The following is a 19,581-nucleotide window of genomic DNA, read 5'->3' on the forward strand; positions in this document are numbered from 1 at the left end:
ACTTTATTTGCTTATTTATGTAAACTAAACGGAAGAGCGATACAATAACTGTAATAAATCATTTAGGAATAAAAAAGAGGATTGTTTGGCAACCCGAGTGTAATCAGTCAAGCAGCGCGAGCGCAACTTCCGTAGTCAGATTGAGCTCGAGCTCAAAAGCTTAGTCATGAGCAGCCTGTGTGTTTGGGGACAAAGACAACCGCTCGACTGCTGGAAATAAGGGCAGAGTCCGTGCCCGCGATTAATTAATAGTGGATGTACACTGTCCGTGTCTGTTTTTTGGGCTTCTACTCAACACTGTCAGCACGGCATTGTTGAAGAGCAGGCGCTAGCTTAGCTCGCTAGCTGTGTGTTTGTGTTCGGGTTTAAAGGTCCGGTTCGGGTTTGGTACGGAGCTGTCGCTAAACTGGCGAGGTGACCAATGATGAATCGGTTCCGAAAGTGGCTTTATAAGCCAAAGGTAAGCTTGCCATCAGTTCAATTAATAAATACTCATCAAATAGCTTTATTATTAAGTGAATGTGTTTTTAAACCTAGCGAGTCTACTTAGGCAGTATTTGGGGCATCATATGATGTGGGCAGCCTACCTAGACAGCATTTTGGGGCGTCGTATAATGCAAGATGTCTACATAAATATCTTGTTAGCATCACATGATGTGATCTGCCTACCTTGACAGCTTTTTGGGGTATTATCATATGCCAATATTTCTAGGTATGATTTTCTGGTCGTTCTGAATCACAACCCTTTATTATTCATTCAGATGACTTTGTCCATTCATAATGAAGGGACAAAGTCATCATGTTCTCAGTTGGTTTATTAGCATTTGCTTTAAAATATTATATTTATATTATTGTTTTTTATTAATTTTCCGTTAGTAATTTTAGTGCTTCGACTTCAACTTATTTCAGTTGGTTGACAAAGCAACATTTCTCATTTTAGTTTGTTTTTCATCTAGTATTTTTATTTTATTCAAACTTTACTTCAATTAATGTAAATGTTTTGTAGTTGACAGCGAGAAATAACCCGGAAAACATATATTAATACGATTAGATTGGATGAGATATATTTCTGTACATTGCAAAGCAACATTTCTCATTTTAGTTTGCATTTCATCTCATATTTTAATTTTATTTAAACTTTATTTCAATTCATGTAAATGTTTTTTAGCTGACAGCAATAACCCTGAAAACATATATCAATACGATTAGATTGGATGAGATATATTTCTGTACATTGTGGTCTTCTGATTTGTATTTCCACAACATGAAGGTAAGATCGTACGGATTTACGAATGAACAGCTCATCTTAAAATCGTCCTAGTCTACTGACATCCGCTTCAAACATTTCAATGCTCATGCCTACTTTCATTAACTCTACGGTAAGTAAATCCACTTCACCAGCTAATAACTCTTCGACAGAGATGCTATAGAATTATACAGAGCTACCGCAAAAACAAAAGTTCAAAGTCAAAATTCGAAAGATTGCTGCACGCTTGTTTCTCTGGAGCATAAGGTCTATAAGTCTATAGGTCATTGCCTTTGCTGAGGTTTAATGGCCCTTTGTGTGGCCCCAAACTTTGTTGCTGTCACAAATTTGTATTTTACACATCAAAAAACCACATTTCACCACAGCTCACAATGGCTTTAGCTATGAAATACTCTTGCAATCCACACCTTGGCAACTAATGCAATTGTGTCAGGTTTGTTGTCAACCGGTTTTTATCCAGTTTCTATGAGAGATTAGGGTCACTTTTTAGTCTAATACATTTTTGGGAACGTGTGTCTTAAAAATCGTATTAATCTTACAACAGGATGTTAGAGCAGTAAAGTGTTCTGTTGGAATTAAACCTGGGCCACCCCTCGAGATGTACAAACACTCATTGTCGAAGAAGCATTGGCCCATGGGTGCAGTTCTTCCTCTGAATGTGACTCACTTGGATTCATTCTTCGCAAACATGCCTGTTGTTGTCATTGGGAGTGAACTAAGGTATCAGAAATTAATGGATTGTACGTGTACAGAATCAGTAAAATAGAAAAGATTGTTCTTCAAATATTCGAGATGTTTGGATGATGCTTAGAAAAGTGTGTTTCTGTCTCTTATTTTTTTTTAGTGTTGTTGTAATTTTATAACTGCACTGTACAGACATTTTCATCACTTTGAAGTCTGTTGAAATGCACAACCAAAATTGTCACACAAAGTTAAACAATATTGTTTCCTTATATATTTGTATAGGCCTTCCTCATCTTTTAGTTCCCTATGCAGCGCTTAGTTATTCTATGGTGATTTGGGAGTCTCTCTCTAGTGGTTTGATTGCACCTGCGTGGGCATCATAGGGCGGCTGACCGGTTCAAATCAGCTTATCCTCAGCTCTGGTTCATGTTCCAGCCACGTGCCACATCCCAGGCAAATTCATGTGCAGATTACAAACAGCCACAGTCCAGGAAACATAGATGTCCCAAATTGGGAAACACTCCAAATCACGACGTGCAGATAACACTCAACTTTACATAGGCTACATTTTACATGTTAGTTATGCTTGCTAAGGCAAACTTTGCTATTATTAATCTTTCTGTTTACAGTTAAGGGATTGAACAAAACTTGGGTGTATAAATCATCTCGCACAGCTTGCGATATGGTTATGAATGATAAAGTATTCAGCTTGGAGAATTGTGGGCTTTTACAATACAAAATACTATGATACAACAACAAAAAAGCAAAGACTAGCAGCATTGAAATAGAGACCGAGCTATATTTAAAGACCAGATCATCATATCAACTCTTGACTAGCAACACTAAATTAATTAGGTGTTTTATTTTTAAATGTGTTTTTTTTTTTTCTTCTTTCATTAAGTCGCTGCCTGTCTTGGCCAGGACCCTCTTGTAAAAGAGATTTTAAATCTCAAGAGTTTTATTTTCTGGTTAATGCTAAATATTAATTAATATACATGTATAAATGCGTTTAATCAATTTGACAGCACTAATATATATATATATATATATATATATATATATATATATATATATATATATATATATATATATATATATATATATATATAATATTCCATGAAAATAGCCCTTTTGATAAGAAAAACTATGACATATTGTCGCCATATTCTGTTTTTGATAGGAGTGTGTGTTAATACTAAAACTAATATATATATATTCTCCATCAAAAATTGTTTTCAAATCCCAATTCTTTGAGATACACCTTCACTGTCCAGTCTATGATGCAAGAGAATGTTTTCTGTTGAGTGCCCAATGGAGCAGAAGGGGTCCAAAGGTCTAAATCCTCATCAGTGCTCTTTAATCCAGTGCTGACATCTATCGTTACATTACATGCTCTTCTGGTGTGTGTGGGAATGGCTGTTGTTGCAAGATATGCGTCTTTAAAAAATGTTTTTACACACAGTGCCAGAAACACACCATACTGCTGGACTCTGATACTTGCTTACTTTAGCACCAGTTTGTTTGATCATCTGGTACTTGATTAGATCATTCAGACCATCTGTTTACATTTGCTTTCTTTCTTCATACAGAGGTCAGATCCGCAGCTGCTGGCCCAGTTCTACTATGCAGATGAAGAGCTCAACCAGGTGGCCACTGAGCTGGACAGTCTGGACGGCAGAAAGGACCCTCAGAGGTGTACCCTGCTGGTCAACCAGTTCCGCTCCTGCCAGGTTAATCACTCACAGTGCAGAGCGTAGTCTTGTTTGGACAGTTTGATCAAGTGTTTGTTTTCCAGTCCATCCAGTCTTTTTCCTCACTTTTCTTGCAATGACAAGTTGCAAGGAAGATAAGAAGTCTCTTATGCTCACCAAGGCTGCATTTATTTGATCAAAAAATACAGTAAAAAACAGTAATATTATTAAAAATGATTACAATTACAAATGTTCTTTTTTATTATATTTTAAAATGTTGAAAAGCTGAATTTTCAGCATCATTACTCCAGTCTTCAGTGTCACATGATCCTTCAGAAATCATTCTAATATGCTGATTTGAACATTTCTTATCAATATCAATATTAAAACGGTTGTGTTGCTTAATATTTTTGTGGAAACTGTGACATTTATTTCAGGATTCTTTGACGAATAGGAAATGGAAGTATTCACTGTCACTTTTAATCAATTTAAGGCATCCTTGCTGAAGAAAATTATCCATTCCTTTAGTTTTTTATTATTTATAATTTTAATAAAATCTTACTGACCCCAAACTTTTGAATTGTGGTGGATAGTGGAATTAATTTTCCTATAAATACCTTGAAACAATTTGCAGGATTTCCTCAGTCATAGAAAACCCAGGATTGTCAGGGAATTTTAAAATCATTATTTCCTGGTAAAGTATGAAAATTGAAAACAAATCATGGGAATTTTTATAGTGAATCTATATAAAATAATGTTTTAGTTATTCTCAGTTTGTGAGTGCAGTCTCTAATGATTTTCTTAAAAATCCTTATCCAGTAATCCCATGACTGAAATCTTCTTGGAAAAGTAGAAACATTGAAATTATAATCTCCCTTAAACCCTTTAAGTGAATGTTCTAACCCTGCATGTTGTGTATCTTGTCAATAAATGTGTAGGACAATGTGTTAAACATCATAAATCAAATTATGGATGAATGCATACCTGAAGACCGAGCCAACAGAGACTTCTGTGTGAAGTTCCCAGAAGAGATCCGCCATGACAACCTTGCCGGGCAGCTGTGGTTTGGGGCAGAGGTAGTGCACACTAACTGCTTTCCTTCAGAACGAGATCTTCCCTAGAGATCTTTCTTATTAACTTTCAAAAGAACATGAATATAAAGAACTTCAGAACATCAGTGTATCATAGCTGTCACTTGTGGCCATGAATCAGGGCGGCGTAACCCATTAGAAGCAGAGACTTTATTATCACTCCTCTCTCCAGTGCCTGGCAGCAGGATCGATCATCATGAATCGGGAAATCGAGAGCATGGCCATGAGACCTCTGGCTAAAGACCTCACCCGTAGCCTGGAGGAAGTACGCAACATCACCCGAGACCAAGCGCTACGAGATCTCAACAACTACACTGACCGCATGAAGGAAGCGTTACGTCAGTTTGACGGCCTCTTCGCTGAGTTTGAGCTCAGGTACCTTAAAATATGCACAGCTGTTTTGATTTTTGCATCCACTTATGATGATATATTTATGAGGATGACTAGACTGCATTTATGCTTTTGGACAGTTCATAAATCATTACAAGGTATCTTTATTGGTACTAATGTTATCATACACAAGCAGGTTAGCTTTGCAAACATGTCACTTCAGCAGCCAATTAAAAGTATTATTACAAAAGGTGAAAGTAATGTAATCTTATCTTGGATCTGTCTGTTTCCTGTTGTAGCTACGTGTCAGCCATGGTGCCTGTGAAGTCCCCGAAAGAGTATTACATCCAGCAGGAGGTGATTGTGCTCTTCTGTGAGACCGTTGAGAGGTGAATATTCAGGTCTTGAACTACCTCGCAATATAATACTCATCATGATGCATTGCATTATCAGTTTAAAAGAAAGGAGACACATTAATTAAATGTGTATTATATATATTGTTATTAATAGTAATTATATTCATATATACAGTATTAATGTTTTCCAATCTCAAGGGCCCTGAAGCTTGATTATCTTACACAAGACATGATTGACGACTACGAACCAGCTCTTATGTTTACAATTCCTAGACTTGCCATTGTCTGGTAAGTGATATGTCATTGTAATTATGTGTTTTCTTCATGTCAACCACCTCCAAATCCCTCTTTAAGTATTAATTTTCCTCACACTGTATGGGTCATCCTCTTTTCTTTCATATATACGTTTACTCACCTGGTAATGGTATCATGTGTCATGTTATCTCTTATTAGTGGCCTTGTTATCTACTCTGAAGGGCCTCTTAACCTCGACCGCAAACCAGAGGACATGTCTGAACTCTTCCGGCCCTTCCGTACTTTGCTGAGAAAAATAAGGTACAGTTTGTGTTCACAATAGTTAGTCATGGACGCCTCTGATTGGGTCATCTGATGCAGATATAGCTTGTTTTTCAGGTTTTTTATGGTAAGGCTTTATACATTTGCATTCAACTGTGCCTGCATTGGTTTAGCTGGATTACTTTTTTGTTTGACATTTTTCTTCAGTTTTTTTATTTTATTTTATTTTATTTTTGTTAGATTTTATTTATTTTTATTTGATTAGTTGATATTTGTACTCGATGTCTACACCACACCGCAACATCTTGAGGCTGTTAAAACCAAACCCTCCATTTGTACTGTTGTCTGAAGCAGCGTAAGTGCGTGGAGTATGTCAGAAATCGAACTGCATTAATTAACTGTCGGTGTCTCGTTGAGTCGAGCCATGCCACATCCAGTCACAGTATCACCGCTTATAATGGGTCACCTTTTTTTGTTGCACCATTCACCTATGATGTTTTTTTTGTTTTTTTTAAATTCAAACATGCAAGAGTCTACTATAGATTTATAAAATCTGCCTTTGTATTGGTTGTCAGCCATAACATGAATACAATTGAATTTATTTCTGTGAGAATTAAATGTGTCTTTATAACTATAATGAAATTTAAGTGCTTTACTATTGCTGCCTGCTTATTCAAAAAGATGATTGAGATAAAATTTGCACTCTTACAACAATCTACATCGCATATTACATTATAAGCCTCATAAAGTAAACACTGTCATAATTCATCAGCAGTAGATCATAAGCAATTGTTTGGTATAATTGTCTGAAACCACAAGCCTGTTGAACGAGCAAGAAAGAAGCGCCACGTTTTCACTTTGAACATGCAGCGCTTACATGTGTGTAATGAAAGCACATCTTTTTGAAGTTTAATCGCATCACAGGCCACAATCTAATGTAATGATTTTTTTCTTTCCTAAATTTAAGACTTCTTAAGGTGATCATTAAGATGTTTTATTATATAATTTAAGATATATAAGGCTTTTTACATTTCATGAAACTGATTTTTTTAGTTGCTTAAGGACCTAAGGGGGCTTTTTTATTTGCACACATCTAAATGCATTTTACAGTTCGCACACATCCACATCTATTTTTGGTCGCCAAAGCGAGTGAAACACTCACACGGTCATGCCCTAGAATAGCTCTGAATATGCTTACTCATGTGGAAAACGATTGAATCTCAGAAAAAAAACGAATTACCTTGCCTACAGTCTTTATGGTAGTTGAGTAGATAACTTTTTAATTGCAGCAATGAGATTTTAAAATTTAAACCATATTAACTTTTTATGTAGCAACTGAAGAACATGGCTGGTTTCTGAATCATATAATTGTTCTTCACATCAGGGATCTGCTGCAGACTCTAACAGAAGAAGAGCTCATGACGCTGGAGCGTAGCCTCTGCATCTCCCAGGATGGAGATTTCCCTGTAGGTTCCAGCATACCATCAACCAATGACCCAGCCGCTTCCACCGGTCCTGAGAGCCATCTAGAGACACTGGAAAAGGACGACAGAATTGAGGAGGTGGTGGATCTCACACTTTGTGTAGCCCAGGAAGAAGATTCTGTATGGAAGGACAATGAGGAGAAGATGGGGCGGCCCGAGACCTCCAGCGAGAGTGAGGAAGAGGAGGCCACAGATGTAGACTTGGCTTGCTCCATGCAGTATGATGAAGAAGAGATTGAGCAACTTAATATGATGGTGCATCAAGTGGGGGACGAAATGTCTACGCTTCTTTCCCCTCCAAGTCAGAGTCAGTCCCCAGCCCGCCAGCCTCGACCCTACAGAGGAAGTAGCCTCGACGGTTCCAGTGCCACCTCCAGCCAGCAGGCATCTCCGCGGAGAGCCCCGGGGTCCTACCATGATGACGATAGAGTTTTCTTTATGGACGACCTGGAGTCTGGTATAACTAGTGAACTGTGTCCCGGACAACTTCCCCTTCCTACCATATGCCTCAGATCCCCTGACCACAGTAGACCCACCCCGTTGACTGACTCATCATGTAATGGTTGGTTGACAATCTGCCAATCAAGCAACTCCACCAATCTGGAATGTCAGCGCAAACTGAGCCAATCGGACGAGTCCTTGGGGAACTCCGACAGGTCGCCCATGGTGAATGGCTGGGAAGGGTTACAGGAGGAAGATAGTGTACAGACTGCGGAGGAAATCGCCAATCGTACCGGTGGAATGAAGCTTTCCGCCACTGTTATTTTTAACCCTCATTCCCCAAGCTTGACCGACTTGGCCGTTGTCTTGCCACATTCAGCCGATGCTTCTGAACCCGGTGAGGGTGGGGCTTTAGTTGCCACTCAGTGCCTGCTTAATTCCTGTGTGTGCTGTGCTGGCGGATGCGTCGACAACCACGAGGATGCCATGGATCCTGCTGGCCGGGGCATGGCACTGGGATTTGATAAGCACAAGCTCACCATCACAAGCTCTGTCATCAAATCGGCAGTAGCTGCTGCCAGCCCAGGGAAGGGAAATGGACATTTACCGCTCACCCTGCCCCCTTCACAGGGCCACCTCACCCCTTCTGTACCGCACTGTTCCCTGCAGAACCAAGCGAGAGATGAGGAGGGCAGTCAGGACTGTACCCACTATTCCTGCTGTGAGAAATGCACCTCAGGGGTTCTTCTTGCTCAGGATAGAGGCTCGGGACAAGGGGAGGGAGGACCTAGTTGCACCCATCAGGACACGGGATGCCGGACACAGACTAACACTACAGTAAAAGGGAAATTGGAAGGTTTTGGAAAACAGTCCAAAGAAGATAACAGAAAGATGTCTAGGTTTGTTTATTTGTGTCGAGCATGCTTTAAGGTTTTCCTGATTTGCCTATTTTGAAAATGTTTTGTTTGTTACCTTGTTTTGAGTTGATTTCATTATGAAGGTTGCCATTCTTTTCAGTTCTCATATTTTATTTTCATCTGTTGCCCCCCCTTCCCCACATGTTTTTCAAAATGGTCCGCAGCAGTTCTCTGGAGTCCCCCCTCAGTTCTGTCCCCAGCAGTGACATTGATGGTGTTTCTGTCACTACATGCAGTTTGTCAAGTTCGTACACACCCAGGTAAACTTTAATCTGATGGGCAATGGTGGAATATGTCAGCACTGTTGCTATAGAGTGCTGCAGGGATGATGAATTTTCATAGGCCGACCCTGAAGTTAGCAATAATCTTCACATGTGAACACAGGGTTCGTGAATCTTAAGGTCTTAAAGTTAAAATTTCAATCACTAGAAGTAAAAAGCGAAAGTTATGTTGCAAGACTTCAACTTCACCACCACTAAGCTTCTAACAACTAAAAAAATAAAAATAAAAAAAAATAACAAGTTGGGAAGTTCATTGAAGTTCATGTTCAAAGAGCACAAGGCTGTAAAAGCAGACTAGTTGGTAGATTAATTTTCCTGTTTGGTGTGATGACGTTTAATGTCCACGACAATCTCTCTAGCCACTTGTGAGCAACTACCTATCAAGACGTAATTTTTAAATGTATAAAAATTATATGTATAAACAGTCTTGGGCTTGTGTTTTGTAGGGAAGGAGGCTTGTTTCAACAGTGGCATTTAACCAAAAAACATTTAAAAAATGACGATGGAACGGAAGTGCTAAAATGCCACCTTAATTCTGGGTTTTAGGACTCATTCCTGAAGCACTCTGTAGTTTATGTTTAGTTTTTGTAGTGGTACTAGCTAAGGAAAATAAGTGTGTAATTTTGGTTTTGTCAAACAGGTTTTTAAACACTCACTCCTTTCGTCATTGGTACTCCCTCCCAAAAGCCAATGGTTAAGTCAGTGGTGCTGGCTGAGATGTTCAAACAAACACAGTAAAGTTTTAATTGCTCACATCACTGCCATTTACCCTAGGCATAGAGTATGATGTTAGAAATGCGAAGGTGCTGGGTTCATTTCTCAGGAAATGCTAGAACTGATTAAATTTAATGAATGCAGTGTAAGTTGCTTTGGAGACATTGGGGACTCTAGCAGTGTGTTCTTGTGACTATTTTTGTCAGCCACCCAACCACCCTTTGTAATGACGTGACAATGCTTTGAACAACCTCTCAGAATATGTTGTTGCATATAGCAATGCCCTGGCTACCACCCTAGCAATCACATAACACCTTGACAAGCACCACTTTTGCAGTGGAAAATGTTTATTTTTTTTTTATTTTTTTTTTATTTTTTTTTAAAGAGATATTTATTTTAATGCCTATGTGAAAAGTCCTAAAACTTGCTCTGTGATTCCAGCAAGGTATTACACAAAACCCACAGTGTTCCCTCAGCCATAGGATCACACTTTCTGGATTAACTTGATTATGTGAATTTCTCCCTTGCGGAAGGCCAGCAATCTCGACCCAGTTTCGACCCATTAGTCATACTTCATTGACACTTTTTATTTTAAATCACTGTTATAAATTATATTTTAGAAGAGTTTTATTTTTATTATGTTTTATAATTATTATTATGATGATGATTGTTCATTTTAAATCTAATATTCTTCCCTTTCAGCCCTGTCACTAGCCTGACAACCAGCTCGGACATGTCTGAGGATCTGGATCACCAGGAGATTCAAGTGGCTTTGCAAGCTGCCAAACTTGCAGCTCACAACAAAATTCGCTCACGTTTCCATAGCAGTAGTGACCTCATCCATCGTCTATTTGTCTGCATATCAGGTGGGTTACCTAATAACATTGAATTAACATGGATTTGAAGCCTGTGAAGCTTTTGTGACATGAACTGGTAAAAGCCATGTTTGAATGGTAAAGAATATTCAATGTCTTGTTTTCAAATATCTGAAGGTGTGGCTGATCAGTTGCAAACAAATTATGCCAGTGACCTGCGAAGCATCTTAAAGACTCTGTTTGAGGTCATGGCTACAAAAGCTGACCAAGGGGACAATGAGAATCCCAAGAAAGGTGAGTGAGGCACGCTTCTGAAAGATATTGGAAACTATAACAGCATGTTTTCATCATTGGATGCCCGACATCATTAGTTTAATGTGCTGTTTGATATGCACCTCAGGTCCGTGTCTGGGCAGTGCAGTTCTGGAAGATTGTGCTCTCTGTCAAGAGACGATCTCTTCATCAGAGCTCGCTGCCAAAGCCCGAGAGGGACAGTTTGAAGGTTAGTTCAGTACGACACCTATATGCTCACAATATGAAGAGAATATGTTCACGATTCAAAACCTAGGATGCAACTAAAATTGCATACTTTGAGTAGGTACTTCTTTTGAACTACTGAAGTACTTACTTTGTGACTGTTAAAAAAGTATGTTCTGTTAATATGAATATGTGAAGTTTCAATGCAATGTGGACGTACTACATCCACCATGTTGGCACTGGCATGTGACATAATACGAGAGTTGTGTCACTCACCCACCATTTACAAATCCTCTCCCGTGTCCTTTACGGGATAGTAAAGAATCTTTTGTTTGCACGTTTCAGATTCTCGCCGGAAGTAGTAGGTCATCCGCTTTCTGCCTTCTGTTTTATGAAGCTGTGAATTTGGACATACTACTCTTTTCACATACTTTTTTGGCCTACTTGATTTTGTAGGGAAGTTGGCATATTTGTGATTCAGCCCCAGTGAGCTGCCGTCTAGACAACATTTTAAACCATCATAGGCTTGCTCCATATACAAAGATTTTTATCAGAAGGTTTTAAGATATGCTATTTGGCCAAAGTATGTGGACTTCAGGTTAACATGTTTGACTATTCCAGTCATTTTTGTGAGGAAAAATCCTAATGTTGGACCACACAATGACATTCTAGGGATTTTAAACAAGAGTATCATCGAAATCCGGCCCTGTTTACACCTGGTCTTAAGATGCGTTTTGGTCGATTAGATAGTAAGTAGATGAGGGAGGCACACTTGGTGTCTTTTTTTTTTTTTTTTTTTTTTTGCCCACTTCTGTTCTGATTTCTACAAGTGGAAGATTGTTCGAAGTTGAATGTGTTTTTCAACTACCTCTAGAAGTGGTTGAAATTGGACAAGCTCAAATTAGCATAGACGCCGTTTACACCTGTATTTAGCGTCGTCCACTTGTGATCTGATCGACCAAAACGCATCTTAAAGCTACACTGTGTGATTTTTACCCCCATCTAGCGGTGAAATTATATATGACTACCCAGTGAATATTTGTTTCTGTTCCTCTCAATTCCGAGGGCGTTTTAACTCCTACGGTGGCCGTATTATTCCAAGATTAACATGGCTTCCAGTTATCGACTTCGTCCATGACAATAATAAACAATACGTCTAAAATGAATAAAACTACAGGACAGATGTCAGGAGGTAAACGTCACCCTTGGAATCGGCTATCCCAGCATAATCAGATTAGGCTAACGTTACAATGTGTACAAAGTAAAAGCAATTAAAAATAACTAAAATTTACAGTGTCCTTTTTTTATATAGCTTAAAAAATTGCGCCTTTAAAACTATTCATCACCTGTGATCCGTCGCAGCACAGATTTATGTTACAAGGTAAACAATACTTTTTCACCATTGACGCAAAGAGATGAAGTTATACTAGAGGTCGTTCTGGCGTTATGCACAACCATGCTATGGTTAGACAAGCAACTATAAAAACTTCGAATTTACACAAATGAATTACAACAGGCTGAATTACCTGTCGAGAAGAAAGCAGGCAACCTCGGCATCCGTTTTAAAATCTTTTCTCCTCATGAGCTCTTTCCATCTGGGAAAAGTTACTCCAATATTGACTATGGTCTTGCTGATTTGTCTGTCGCGTTGACGTTTTTTTTAATTCTCTCTTTCAAATGTGAGTACGCACACACACACACACACACACACACACACACACACACACACACACACACACACACACTATCTTTCAAATCTGCCGGCACTCGCGAGCTCGCGAGTAATCTCCCCCTCGCATTCGTCACGGTGTCACTGAGTGAAAAACGCAAAAGGCGAAGCTTGAATTTACAGGCATGTCCCTCTTTGGCTAATGTAGTTTCAAGATGGTGGTTTCAGGGGTGGTGTGGCGCAGTGGATAAGACACATGCCTTTGGTGTGAGAGACCAGGGTTCGAATCCACTGTGAGACACCAATGTGTCCCTGAGCAAGACACTTAACCCCTAGTTGCTCCAGAGGCGTGCGACCTCTGACATAATTAGCAATTGTAAGTCGCTTTGGATAAAAGCGTCAGCTAAATTAATAAATGTAAAATGTAAATGTAAAATGTAAGATGGAGGGGCAACATGGCGACTGGCATTCGAACCCCTCACCCGTATGTACTTTCAATGGCAGATTATAAACTTAAGAGAATACTTTATTACTTGAAATAAGTAAATATACATTAATGAGCACATATATTTTTGAAAGAACTAAGTGTTTTTTGCTAAGAATCAACTAAAAAAGTTACACAGTGTAGCTTTAATACCAGGTGAACAGGGCCTGATATTGAAGTTGAAACTGTGTTATTGTAGTATCATTGAGATACTAATATTATTTTAATTTTACTTAAATTTTGTACATTTGTTGAGTTTAGTAATTAGTACCTTTTAATCAGTTTTTTTTTTTTAGCTATTTTTGTACAAGTTAAACTAAATGAAAAGGAAAAATTTTTTATTTGATTTATTTTATGATGATATGTAATGAAGATAAACAGCCGCTGATTACAACACCTGCAGACCTTTTTTGCAACCCTTTCTCTGTTCTTCTTTCAAAATCAGACCCTCCTGAATGGGTGCCAGATGAGGCCTGCAATTCCTGCATTGCCTGTGAAGCGCCATTTACAGTCATCAGAAGAAAACATCACTGCAGGAGCTGTGGAAAGGTACAGCAGTCCAATCTTCAAACCCTTGCCAGAATAGAGTGCAATAGACTGCTCCAGATGTGAAAAATGTAAAACAAAATAAAAAATCTCCATAGAGATACCAATTTTGAACTTATAAACTTACGAACTTATAAACTACTTTATATAAATTTTTTTTTTTTTTTTTAGTGAGCATTACATTTTACCAAAGGTAATCTAAATTTATAAATTGGCAAAATAAGCAAGCAGAAATGAATGTAAAAATCTATAGTAATTTCTAAAAAAATATATGTCTGTAATGTTGTGATTCATTTTGGAGCCGGATGATTTGGTTTATGGTTTAAAATTTCATTACCGTTTTTGTTATTTATGTTTTTTTGTTACTCGCTATGTAGAAAATAAATGTAAAAATACTACTCTGAATAAGAATAATTCAGTGCGTGAGGGGAGGCGGGTTTGTGTGTAACTCTCCGTCGGAGAGATGAGAGGGCGAGAAAGAGCAGCTGATATCCTGTATCTATTCTGTGGGAAATGAGCATTGGAAGAGTTTCAGATATTTCAGTATTCAGTATAATATTTTTTTTTATTTTTGACCACTTTAGACAAAAATATGTGTGTATATCAACCCGCAAAGGTGGCTAGTAGGAGTGACTGCATTACATCCCACTGCTGAAATCCACCTGCATTTGGCAGGTGTTTATGTCAAGCCCTGGTTATACATAGGTTATATGTAAGCGCTTTATGTTTCTTCTCATCATGTAAGCGCCTATAAAAAAACCCTGAGAAAATATATACCAACAAGTATAATGCTGTATGAACCGTAAATATGGTCTGAAAAATCTACAGAGAAGTCTGGAAAAGTATGGAGTTTTGAAATTGAAATGTTTAGGATCTCTGAAAGTTTTAATCTCAAAACTTACTCAGCCCACACTGAACAAGTCACTAGATTTGTTTACATGCAGAGAGAAATAATGGAAAAAACTCTACATATGCAGATCAGCCTCTGCTTAAACTGTATGATCAGTTTAATAACTATCAGGTTATTAAGTTTATCTATGTAAGATTGTGAATTTAAACACACACTCTTGCTCTCTATAGCTTTCAGCTTAAAGAACATTGTTTGTAACAATAATTTAACCTGATTCAAACTCAAATAAGATGATTTATATTTATTGCAGATCTTCTGTTCCCGCTGCTCTTCACACTCAGCCCCGTTGCCTAGATACGGTCAGATGAAGCCAGTGAGAGTTTGCACTCACTGCTACATGTTCCACGTGACGCCTTTCTACAGCGACAGAACTGGTATCTGACCACACCGTACACACTCTCACACACACACACACACACACACACACACACACACACACACACACACACACACATACACGCAGAGACATAAGCACACTACAAGAAGTTTTACTGAGGTTTGATACTTCAGCAAGAACAGACATGCACATCATCGTCCCAAAAAAAATTAAAATTGTAAATATATGAACACTAAATGCAATCACTTCAAAGCGAAAGAAAAAGCCTTGACCAGGGAACAAAGCGAGAAGGACTCAAATGGACGGTTGCGAAGGACTCAAGCACATAAAGGAAGTACCCCATTGCTATGGGAGCCAAAGTATTTATTTAGGGCTTTGCTTTTGAATAATGAGCTTAATTACAAATTTGCTTTAATCAAGCATGGAACAAACAGGCTATTCTGTGAAACAGAAGTGCACCCGAACAACACACACACAAGGATTTTGTCTGGCAGTAATTGTGGCTTTATTAGCGCCAGAGGTTCTATGGGCTCAGTTTCTAGAATGAATGTAAACTGTGAGCACATTATAAATATGAGAATAACAAACTGTGACTTATGAAGACAATAATGCTAACACTAACTGCACCATCAGTGACACCTTTTGTGGAACAATATAGCACAGATGTTTTTTCCCCCCTTTTTTGTTTTGAAAATAATGCTGCTTTCTGTAAAACAGAAGTGATATTTGGGGATTTAGTTGAATGGCCAAAAAAAAAAAGAAAAAAGATGTGTGTATATATGCTTGAAAGTTTGAGATGGATTTAATGCATCTTTCAAAAGAGAAGATTCTCTCATATTCCTCATGCAAATGAATGTGCAACATTTGGATGTTCTTTTTTTTTTTTTTTTTCTGTAAAGTTATTGCCTTTTACAGCAGTTTAGGAGCTTTCTGCTTTTCCCTCTGGTACAAAAGAACACTTTACACCCCCTACCTCATCCCTGTTGACCCCTCTCACACGGTCCCATCCCGTTACAGTATGCCTACGCTACCGAATCAGTCAACCATGACTGTCTTACACAGATGCAAATGCCTTTCTTTTGTCTTTGCACATTTTTTTAGGAACTCATTTTAGTATATATATATATATATATATATATATATATATATATATATATATATATATATATATATATATATGTGACCAACCACTACTTTTTGTTTACAATTATAGAAAGTTAATCATATTCAAAACTCGTGAAACCTATCAAGAATATGACGTCTGGGTTATGTTTTACCGCAAAATGAAAAACATAAAATGTAATTGTCACTTGAAGAAAATGAAGCGGATTAGTAATACTGACATAAATATTTCTTCGTTAATATTAGGATAATTTAGCACCCCCTGCCCAATTCCCATTATTGTGATTTGTAAAATAAATATTCATACATTATTTAAAATTGTGACGTATTCACAATAATTGTGCTGAATTAAATGTATTCTGATTTTAATTTAGAAAAAATCACATTTTTAATCAGCCTAAAATATGCTTATTTTTTTCTTTATGCAAAAATGGTTCCTTTTTTTTTTTTTGTCCAATTGAAATTGGGGTGAAATATGACCTGGATATCTGACCTCCTTTTGACGTTCAGCAATGAAAGAACTACTGTAGCTTTTGTTATCAAGATGCTGTGTTGGTTTAAGATCTCAATACGATCAGGAAAAAAAAGCTTTAGTTTTTTCCTCACTGCTTTTGAAACCTCAATATTCACCTCAATATTAACTGTAAAACATCTGCTTTTAATAACTTTATCTCCCTCCAGAAATCAAACTGAGGGTTATTTTCTTATAAACAGGCAATATCTGTAATTGCTATCAGTTTACGCAGGAGCCGTGTGAAACTGCACCAGTGTTTGCAGTCGAGCTGGTCTGATATCGAGCATGTCCATATTGTGCTGCAAAACAGTTTTGACCTAAACATGCTATCTGAAATTGCGTGATATGACAAACACTACTGGCTAACATATTATGCACTTTGTATGACAAATAGATGAGCATTTGAAGTCGGCTACAGCTTGCAATCAATGACATGTTTGATTCATTTTGTGTAATGATCTCAAGTCATTTTATATTAATGATTATCTTAAACCATACATTGATTTCAGATGTTAATTAGACAAGTGTTAAACATGCTACTTTATAGATACTGTTTTCCAACACTAATTAATATGATTGACACTAATATGAATTTCATAATTTATCATGTCATATATTTATTTTGCCACTTAAATCAGTTCAGAACACATTTTTTGCCAAAGTTGTTATTGTAAGTCCCAAGCAGCCACATACAAAAGGTGTCTCGTAAGGTTAAGGTCTAATATGTTTGCATGCATTGAGTTGAGTATGACCAGTTCTAGCAATATTATAAGCTACATGACACTTGAGGCAGATTGATTCTGCTGGTTGATGGTTAATACTTTACCTCTTTCTGCCTCATTACCTTTGACCACCGAGTGTTAAAGCTAATCATTCCCGTATTCAAACCTGTCCTCATATCCGCATTTACTGGATGTTCACAACAGTGTCTACAGACATACAGCTTTAAAACGTACTGTAATTCTGCAAAACTAAAATCTTGTGTTCCAAGATATTTTCACTTATACATATTCAGAGGTTTATATTGATAAATGGCATTTACGTTTCCCTTCTGATCATTTGAAATGGCAGGGTATATTTTGCCCAGACTTTGCAATTCCTCGTTTTCTTAAAAGTAAGGTCATTTGATTATCTACTAGTGGAGTTGGTTGGTGTAATAAGTACCTCTTGATTGTTTTGCCTTTTATATTGCTATGGAAGCTTGTTTACGCCACGGAATAAACCATTTAAAAAGATAATCGTGACTTTTTATCTCACAATTCATCATTTCTCGCAATTCAGACTTTATAACTCACAATTGCAAATCATGTGATTCTGAGCCAAAAAAAGTCAGAGATAAAAACTCACTTTTTATTTTTTTCATTCAGTGGCTGAAACAAGCTTCCATATATAACTCTCTTATAGTCCACTGAATAGATTGGTAAAGAAGCTTGTTTCCGCCACAGAATAAAACAATTTAAAAGATAATTGCGACTTTTTATCTCACAATTCTGACTTTTTTTCTCGCAAATTTGGACTTTCTGGCAGTTTTGAGGTTATAACTCGCAATTGTGTGTTTTATAAAGTCAGGATTGTGAGATAAAAAGCCTTTTTTTATGTTTTATTGATTGGCAGAAAGCAGCTTCCATAGATTGTGGTTCCGTCAGTATTGGGATAGACCGCTTCACCTGACACCTGGAATCCATTTGCAGTTGCACACTAAGCCGGATATAGCTTTAGGATCACTTCTGGGTAAATATGATATAGTCTTGAATACAGATTTTCATCTTTATTGAGCGGTACGATCAAGTTGACATTTGAGTGGAACAATTGTCATTTTCCTCGTTGCTTCCTGTTTTGATATCATGACTTTTCCTCAGGAATGTCTTGATTGTACATCGGCATGATACTGAAGGATTGATTTTTACAGCTACTTACGGAATGTTTCTATGATTTGAAATGAGATTGTGAATCAGCCAAAGGTTGAATACTTCCCGTCTGCAGACTCGACTTCCAGCCTGTCATGTGATAAGCTCAGTTTCTGATTTGTGCCCTCTTCTGATTCTCATTCTATGTTTGTTTTTTGCTTTGTTGTTTTTTTGTATTGAAAATAAGATATGAGTCTTTAAAATTATACAGATGTTTTATTTTACAGAGAACAAAAATAATGAAATTATATATGTACAAAATTACTTTTTTCTGTATAAAGAGAATCACAATGAGAGAATTTGCTCTATTTATTCAAAGCTTGTTCTTATTTTGTAATGGCAGGTTCAGTCTAATAAGATGTAAAGAAGAACTTTTCAAAGTCTACTAAGTATTTATGTCATGCAATGAAAGTAATAAATGAAGTTTTCTTTACATAACTGGAGGTCTCTGCTATTGTTCTTGTGTCTGTGTATCTGTCTGTCTCTGTCATTTTTATTCAAGGATGGCTCAAATTACAGTAAAGACATTTATATGTTACAAAATATCTATATTTCAAATAAATGCTATTCTTCTGAACTTTCTATTCACTAAAGAATTCAAAACCAAAAAAAGCAGCACAACTGTTTTCAACATTGATTATAATAAATGTTTCTTGAGCACCAAATCAACGTATTACAATGATTTCTGAAAGATCATGAACTTATGCTACTTATGGCTGCTGGAAATTTAGCTTTGCCATCAGGAATAAATTACATTTTAACACAGTTATTTAAAATGGTAGCCTAATATTTCACAGTATTACCATTTTTACTGTATTTGATTAAAAATATTCAGCCTTGATGAGCATATAAGAAACTTCTTTCAAAACATTTAAAAAAAAAAATCTTCCTGACTAAACCTTTTCCTTATTTTGAGCCTTATGAATAATACAATGCACTCAGTAGTGTATGTCTTTGGAGTCATTATGAAGTGCTCTTGTGCATTAGTGCCAATCATGTGGTTTTCCCCCACTCAAGCATGTCTTTTA

The 19,581-nt window shown here is 37.2% G+C and overlaps 1 protein-coding gene across 4 annotated transcripts; it reads left to right on the forward strand.

Moving 5' to 3' along the window:
• Positions 1 to 105: 105 nt before the first annotated feature.
• Positions 106 to 16,146, forward strand: zfyve28 (zinc finger, FYVE domain containing 28). 4 transcript variants are annotated; one of them, XM_079852461.1, is made up of 14 exons: positions 106 to 460; positions 3,541 to 3,681; positions 4,581 to 4,718; positions 4,906 to 5,108; positions 5,363 to 5,452; positions 5,618 to 5,707; positions 5,873 to 5,974; positions 7,320 to 8,759; positions 8,945 to 9,037; positions 10,475 to 10,638; positions 10,765 to 10,881; positions 10,988 to 11,089; positions 13,663 to 13,766; positions 14,924 to 16,146. In XM_079852461.1, the coding sequence occupies exons 1-14, from the start codon at positions 422 to 424 to the stop codon at positions 15,053 to 15,055; spliced, it is 2,955 nt and encodes a 984-aa protein (XP_079708587.1). In that variant the 5' UTR covers positions 106 to 421; the 3' UTR covers positions 15,056 to 16,146. The 4 variants fall into 4 exon arrangements, with proteins under 4 accessions (XP_079708587.1, XP_079708586.1, XP_079708588.1 ...); XM_079852460.1 differs by having other exon boundaries at positions 132 to 460; positions 8,942 to 9,037; XM_079852463.1 differs by lacking the exon at positions 106 to 460 and adding an exon at positions 2,508 to 2,526 and having other exon boundaries at positions 8,942 to 9,037.
• Positions 16,147 to 19,581: the final 3,435 nt, after the last annotated feature.

The sequence above is a fragment of the Squalius cephalus genome (assembly GCF_949319135.1).
Source record: "Squalius cephalus genome assembly, chromosome: 20".
Lineage (NCBI taxonomy): Eukaryota > Metazoa > Chordata > Actinopteri > Cypriniformes > Leuciscidae > Squalius > Squalius cephalus.